At 33.1% G+C, this 8318-nt stretch overlaps 1 protein-coding gene across 1 annotated transcript; it reads left to right on the top strand.

Annotated features, from left to right (window-relative positions):
• The first annotated feature begins 2131 nt into the window (after positions 1-2131).
• Positions 2132-2706, top strand: LOC109209420. Its single transcript, XM_019372679.1, has one exon. It carries the CDS (start codon positions 2325-2327, stop codon positions 2559-2561), a length of 237 nt encoding a protein of 78 aa, XP_019228224.1. The 5' UTR covers positions 2132-2324; the 3' UTR covers positions 2562-2706.
• The last annotated feature ends 5612 nt before the right edge of the window (positions 2707-8318 follow it).

Genomic DNA, 8318 nt, shown 5'->3' with positions numbered 1-8318 from the left:
TACTTAACAAGCACCACGTGCTTGGTATGATAAAGTTGCTCAATACTTTATCTTCTGTGGCTTTAAAGTTTCTGATGCAGATTCTAGTTTGTTTATTAAAATAGAATTAAATATGCACTTGATGGTCTTATTATATGTGGATGACATGATCATTACTGGAAATAATGAAGCTGAGATTTCTAAGTTGAAAAATGAACTCTCTGTTCGATTTGAGATGAAGAATTTGGGAGAAGTTAGCTGTTTTCTTGGTCTTGAAATTGAAAAAACAGATCAAGGATATTTTGTTTCTCAAAAGACATATGCAAGAAAGTTGCTGCAGCGTTTTGGCATGGGGCAGTCGAAAGAGAAAGATACTCCAATGGAGACACATCTCAAATTGATAAAAGATGAAGGAACACTGTTAAAAGATGCTAGAAGTTTTCAGCAGCTTGTTGGTAGTTTAATTTATTTAACTATCACAAGACCTGAGATTGCTTATTCTGTTGGAATTGTATCTCAGTTCATGCAATGTCCAAGAAGTTCACACCTAGATGCAGCAAAAAGAATTCTTCGTTATGTGAAGGGTTCACTTGATCATGGTCTGATGTATAGAAGACATGAAGAATTCGTATTAAGTGGCTTTACCGACGCGGACTGGGCTGGAGATGTGAATGATAGACATTCAACTTCGGGATATTGTTTCAGCACTGGGTCAGCCATGGTATCTTGGTGCAGTAAAAAGCAATCAGTGGTGGCATTATCTAGCACCGAAGCTGAGTATGTCGCAGCAACTATGGCTGCGCAAGAATGTATGTGGTTGAAAAGATTAATAGGAGAGATGTTGCACAAAGTTGATTATGCTGTTCAACTTAGCTGTGATAATGAAAGTGCTATCAAGCTTGCGTCGAATCCCATTTTCCATGGTCGGATGAAGCATATTGAGGTTCGTCATCACTACATTCGAGAAAAAGTGCTAGATCAAGAAGTTGTTTTGAAAGGAATTTCTACAAATGACCAAGTCGCAGATATATTTACAAAGGCTTTGGTAAAGCCTAAGTTTGAGTATTTTAGAGTTGCTCTTGGAGTTATTGATCGTAAGTTTGCAATAAGGGGGAGTGTTAAAAATTAGTGCATCTTACATGTTTTATTTACTGTTTTACTTATGTTTACTGAGTCAAATAATTCAGTTCCTATTTTATAGGAATAGTATCAGCTTAGTTGTTAATTTGGATAGGATTCCTTGCTAGTTGTTAGAGTCTTTTTAGGAGTTGAACGTTAGTGGTTCAGTCTTATTTATATGCTTTGCATATCCTGCTGTAAACACGAGTTCAAGTGAAAGCAATTACATTCTTCAATGTTTTATTTCTCCTACAATTTCTTTGACTGCAATTTCTTCTTTCCTCTGTTATATTTTTTGTTTTATTCCCCACTAATTATTATTAATAAATACCGCAAACTTCCTAATCATATGGTCAATTAGCAATCATGAGGATCTTAAAAGATTTACGCTCCACTCGTATTATAATTAAAATTTAGTTGATTGTTAATAAATTATTTCCTCCATCCCATTTTAACTCTCGCTTTAGTTCTTTTTACATTTATTAAGAAAAATTATAATACAAAATATAGTTTATTAAGTTACCCCGCTATCAAATGCTTTTTGAGAATTCAGTAGTATTAAAGAAAACTATACTTCTTTAATAGTAAGGGTATAGTTAAAAAAGTGACAATTATTTTGGGATAATTTTTTAAGTTAAAGCGACAGTTAAAACTGGACGGAGAGAGTATTATTTTCTTTTTCATGTTATCAATGATCATTGTACTAGTTATACCTAATTGATTTTTAAGTAATCTCTTCATATATATATATATATATATATATGCTAATTGCCAATGTATAAATGTCAAATTTCTTGTATGAAATAACAAAACTTTGTCCTTTTTTGAGTGGGAAATCTAGTAATGAAATTAAGAAGGGCATTTTCGGCAATCAAATCTGATATAAATCTCTTGGTAGATTTGGTTCACCAAAAGGAGCCATTTTGCAATAATTCAAAAACACAACCACCGGTCTAGTATTTCGTTTTCACATATTAAATAAAAAAAAAAGAACAATAATATCTTTAAAACAGTATATAAATATCTGGGGGGAAAGGCTGACTAGTGAACAAACCATTAAACATGTCTTTTTCATCATCAATCCTTTTATAGATATATATAAATACAACCCCATACGTTTACAACTTCTCAACTAACAAAACCAGAGAAGAAACAAGAGAGAAAGATTAGGAGTTTTAGTATCCAAAATTTTGATTTTCTGTTTAAAGCTTTTGCAAGTAAAAGAGATGGAGCAGAAAAAGGGAAACATCAACAGCAACAAAGTTGAAGAAGAAGGAGCTATGGGAGTTATAGTCCATAGCCAAGTAAGAAAAATAAGACAAGAAATGGAGAAAATCAAGCATCCATCTCTTCAGCAGACGGAGATGAGACCAACTGTTCGTGAGATTACAGGAAAACAACAGCAACAAAGATCGAGATCGCCGTTGGGATTAGCTCAAAGGCCTATTTCTGTTGGAAGCTAATACTTGAATTTTTGTTCTCGTGTTCTTCCTTTTGTTAGCTTCTTCATCTTTTTGAGCTTCTTCTTTGGGTTTTTTCTTTTTAAATTTGTATATATACAGATAAAGGATGCTTTTGACAAGTCTCATCTCTTGTGTTTGTATTTGATATTTTTGTCTCCTGTCTCTGTTTTTTTTCCCCCAGTAAAATCGTCGTGTGTTAGAATTCATTGATCCGGCTAATCTAAAATTTGCGCTCTGGAAAATGCTCCCTCTCAAGGAAGACTTTGTGGGCGTTTGGACATAAGAATGATAAGAAAAGATTGTCTTTAGAGCAATTTATTCTCTCCACCCATTTGAAAATTATTTACAATATATACTTACTTAATTAAAACTAATTACCTAACCTAGTATAATTTAATTTGGCTTGGCTTGGCTTGGCTTGGTTTAGCTTGTCCTGTTTCGGCTTGGTTGGGCTTGATTTAGCTTAGCTAAAAAAAATGAGTAGGGAGAAAACATTATGGGTAGGGGTGGGTAAATAGCTAGTGGTGGGTGGGTATTTACAAAAGATTACCGAAAATATTATTGGAAATTAGAGTTTTATTTGGACATAAATATAATTTATGAATTATTTTAAAATTTTTGTGAGTGATCTGAAGTAAAAATTTTGAAAAGCAGTTTTTTTTAAACTTTTTCAAATTTTTAAAATTCATGCTAAGTGAAAATTAAAAAAATAACCTAACATTAATCTCAGAAAAAGGTGAAATTTTTCGAAAAAGAGAAATTTTTTTATGGCCAAAGGGCTCTTTATTTCGCCAAACCCGTCACCAGTAGAATTTTTTTTTATCATTTCATTGTGCCGTTATCTCTCTGTTTCATATTTCAAATTTTGGGGTATATTAGAAAAAGCGAATCCAAAATGGATTCAAATTTTGGGGTATGTATATTAGAAAAAGCGAATCCAAAATGGATTCAAACTTCAATATTTTAGTATCAAACTTCTAAAATTATGAGCTCAGTATATAATATATGCGTTTCTTTCTTTTCTTTGTTTTCTTTATCTTTTTTTTATGCATGTATTCATTTTTATTTTTCAAGTGTTTAATGATATCTGGTTCATCACATGATTTTTTTTTTTTTTCCTTTTGTGCAAATTAACTCATGTTGGCTTGTAAGAAGTTCTGAAACATGCTGTTTTTAATAAATAATCAGAATAAACGTAAAAATACCTTGCCGTCCATTCCTAGGAATCTAATGAATATGACGTTATTTAACAAATCACCTGTCAAATTTGAATACAAGAGACAAACTAATTCACATATGCGTTGGCGAAAAGTATGTTGAATAGAGAATCGTTATTTTCACATATTCAATTAAAATTCAACTTTTGAAAATTGGTGAGATGAGTTCAACAAATCTAAAGTATGTAAATTCTTTTCTAATTGCACTCTCGTCTCAGATCTATGAATAAGAGACGTTGTAGTGGATCTGCAGACTTTAAGTTATCAAAATTATCAACAGGCTCTCTGAGCACGTTAGAAGTCCGTCTCAAATCGCTCCCCCGATCGAAACTAAAAAGAATAAGTTTTCGCCTCCATTTGCTGAAAAGTCAAGACATGTTGGGGAATCTATTCGCCCCCATGTTGCCACACGGGAGAATAAGGAGACTTAAAAAGGGGATCCTATCAACTTATTCCAACCTAAGATAATAAGCTTGTTTATCCTAAAATCGGATAACAATTGAATTTATACAGGACACGTGATATAACTTGGTACAAATTAAGAAGAATGGATTAATATTGAAATTGACGATAAAAGAGTAAATGCAAACCACACAAATTGAATAGTCTTGGCCTTCAAGTTTGGTCACCCTTGAACCAAAAGATGCTTCAACTGGCTTATAAACAGAATAACAAGATATGAAAGCTAGAAAATAACAGTATATTGCTATGTATTGCGTGAATATGATGTCTTTTACAAATGATCAGACCCCCTTTATATAGTAGGGGAATCCTACTCTTGATACAATTCTATATAGGGTAAGAAATCTCATGATTAGCTAATTAATTGGCCTCTTCTTGATACATGCCGCGATTTTCGCCGTGATCCTAGCTCGATTGCGGGTATTTCGGCTTTCCGTTACTTGGCTCGGTAAGCTCCCCTCAACCTCACTCGATTTCTATCTTGCTCGGTCTCGATCTTGGCCGATCTCGATCTTGATCGGTCTCCGGGTATGAGCTCGGCGATCTGACTTTGCACCATGGTTCGATATAACACGAGGTTGAACCTTGGCCTACCATGTTCCAGTCTCGAAGGGCAAACCCGATTTTGACCGTATACAAAGCTCATGAGCTTAGTCTTACTTCACCGTCGAGAAAGGAAAGAAGACTTACCAAATCCAACTTGAAAAATTTACATTGGACTTAGAGATAATCAGGCTCGAAATAATGACTTTCCCCTCTATTATGGTACCGGATGGTTCGGGAAAAAAAATTACTAAGCAGGCGTTTGGACATGAATTCCAAAATAAATGTTCAAATTTGGAATTTCACTAAAATTTGAGTTGAAGATGAAGTTGTGTTTGGTTATAATTTTTGCAACATATTTGGATGTCTTTTTTTGCAAAACAATGAAATATGATTTATACACATAACTTGTATAAAATTATCAAACCGCCCCAATTTAATTATCCTACTTGAAATAATCAATCAAACATGCTATTGTTTAACTGTTATCATATTCTGCTTTACTTCAATATACAGAATATGCAAAATGAGTATCACATTTCTAACATAGTCCGCTTCCCACTGCTATTACCAGTACTTGTATTCATATTCACAGGCCCAGTACCAACATGATAGTCGTCACAAGAAAAGGGTTCATTATCCGCTGCAGTAGCTTCATCTGATCGTCGAGGGGAAACAGGTGGGTAGTTTTAGGTTAGTAATTGATGGGGTCATTTTATAAATTTTAAAAGTATAGGGTAAATTTGTAAAATTAAAAACTAGTGAAAATGCATTTTCAATTGAAAAACTGGTAAGACCCCGTTTTTTAAATTTGAAAATGCATTTTCAAGTGAAATTGGAAAAATTGGTAAGATATTGATAACTAAACATTATTTTCAAAAAAAAATTTGGAAAAAAGAAAAAAAATTTGTATGTCCAAATGGGCTCTACTTTTGCGTTTCTTCACTTCTTGTTTTGGGCTTTTTTTTTTTTTTAAGATGTAGGGTGTGATGACAAGTCTCATCTTTCCTGTTTTTTGTGTTTGATATACATGATCTGCCTCTCTGTTTAATATCTGCAATTTTGCAGAAATAGAACATATAATTTGGTAATTCAAAATCCTATAAGTATTTTCTTTTCTTTCTTTATTTCATTTTTTTATACATATTTATTTTTTCTTCCAGCTCACAAAAAAAAAGGTTAGGTTATTTTTTCCATCTATCTAAGTTTTGACGAATAGAGTTCTCATGTGCCTTCAAACTGGCTAGAACGTCAACACTATCGACATAAATAAATAAGTAAATAATATTTTCATTGTATATTACACGAGTCCTACATGTCTGGTTTTTCACATGATATCCGATAGATATTTCTTGTAATTATTGGCTTGTAAGATATTCTGAAAGATGCTACTTAAATATAAATCTATCTATCTATATTATTATAAAAGCATGAATAAAATGTCGGATTACAAAAATAACCTTTTAATATTAAGCATAATAACTCAAAATATAAGGATATAATCGGAATTCTAGACATTAGCCTTATAATCCTATTAGTTTTAGGACATAATACTACACATTAGGAATCCTACATGATTACCATTAGGAATCCTATTATTATTATTATTTTCGGGCATATATATTAGCCTTGTAATCCTATTACTTTTAGGATATACTTCTTAAAAAATTTCTATTACTAATTTAATTTGAAAACGTATTATATTGTCCAAATCCATTTAGAAACATGATATTATTATAAAAGCATGAATAAAATGTCGGATTACAAAAATAACCTTTTAATATTAAGCATAATAACTCAAAATACAAGGATATAATCGGAATTCTAGATATTAGCCTTATAATCCTATTAGTTTTAGGACATAATACTACACATTAGGAATCCTACATGATTACCATTAGGAATCCTATTATTATAATTATTTTCGGGCATATATATTAGCCTTGTAATCCTATTACTTTTAGGATATACTTCTTAAAAAATTTCTATTACTAATTTAATTTGAAAACGTATTATATTGTCCAAATCCATTTAGAAACATGATATTATTATAAAAGCATGAATAAAATGTCGGATTACAAAAATAACCTTTTAATATTAAGCATAATAACTCAAAATACAAGGATATAATCGGATTCTAGATATTAGCCTTATAATCCTATTAGTTTTAGGACATAATACTACACATTAGGAATCCTACATGATTACCTTTAGGAATCCTATTATTGATCACGCCCAACTATGCCTTATAAAAAGGACAATGCGGTCGTTGCAAATATAATCCGGTTTACAAGTCCGGAGTCGAATCCCACAGAGAACTAAGGTTTAGCTACAGCTGTTCACTATCACCAAGAAGACAAGCTTGAACAATTCCTAACTTATAGATATTAAGATTCTTGTGTTTAACTACTTAACTAACAAATTAAAATAGTAAATTAACAACTAAAGATATTGAGGGTTAGAGAAAAGATTAAGGAGGTCTAGAGTTATGATTTCCCCTATAGTCGGAATCCTTCCCGCTATGTCTTCTATAATTTCGCCTAAGTATTCTCTACCGATCATGAGCACTCTTATTACCGTAAATCTCTCCCGAGTAATTACGACAATTTACTAGACGCACTCTCCCGAGCTACGCTAGCTGGCTTTTAATACAGCTCACTTCAGATCGCACCCAAGGCTTCGTTATCCCTAATCCCGCCTTTAAACCCTCGGTTATTGATCCCTCATATACTTTGGGAGTGGTGTTGTTCAACAATTACCTAAATATGCACTCTCTCCCGAGTTATGCATACTAAATAGGCACAGCTAATTGAGAGCTCTTCAATCAACCAGAATATAAACGTAGTTGAACAAATAGAGAAAATCTATGGCTCAATTATATAAAAACATAACAAGAATTTATCCTACAAAAGGTTCTATCAAAACTCTAGATAACAACTTAGCTATTCATAATAGTATGTAAAACTACAATACTAAAAGTCATAATCAACAATGAAAAATAGGAAGAGGAAGGAAAAACTCGTAGAAGAATTCTCCGCCTTGCTCCCAATGTGTTCTTGCCTCCAAGGGTGTTGTCTAACCCTAAAGTAGTGTCTCTCCGCCTCCTTAGGTCTAATTTGTGTCCAAAATATGTCCTCTTCTTGTTCTAGGCCGGCCTCCTTTGTTTTATATAGGGTTTAGGACTTAAAATCCCATGTTTTACACTTTAGCCCCTGAAATTTACGCTTCCCACCGCGGTTTCACCGCGATCGCGGTGGAACCGCGGCCAAACGCCCTCGCGGATTCTTCATTCTTCAGAAACTGCCTTCCACCGCGGTTTTGCCGCGGTCTCGGCAAAACCACGGTTTTTCGCCCTGTTCCGTTTGGAATTTGGGAAAACGTAAAACATGAAAGTTGTAGCCCTTTGAGTTAGCTTTCCAACCATATATTGTGGAGCCCAAATGGAGTTCTGAGCAAAATGTTATGTCTATTTTACTAGACAGTGCACAATATGCCTCCTCAAGTCTTCGTTCGTACTTAATTATCAAATTTGACC

The sequence above is a fragment of the Nicotiana attenuata genome, unplaced genomic scaffold (assembly GCF_001879085.1).
Source record: "Nicotiana attenuata strain UT unplaced genomic scaffold, NIATTr2, whole genome shotgun sequence".
Taxonomy (NCBI): Eukaryota; Viridiplantae; Streptophyta; class Magnoliopsida; order Solanales; family Solanaceae; genus Nicotiana; species Nicotiana attenuata.
This window is presented reverse-complemented; position numbering and strand designations above follow the sequence as displayed.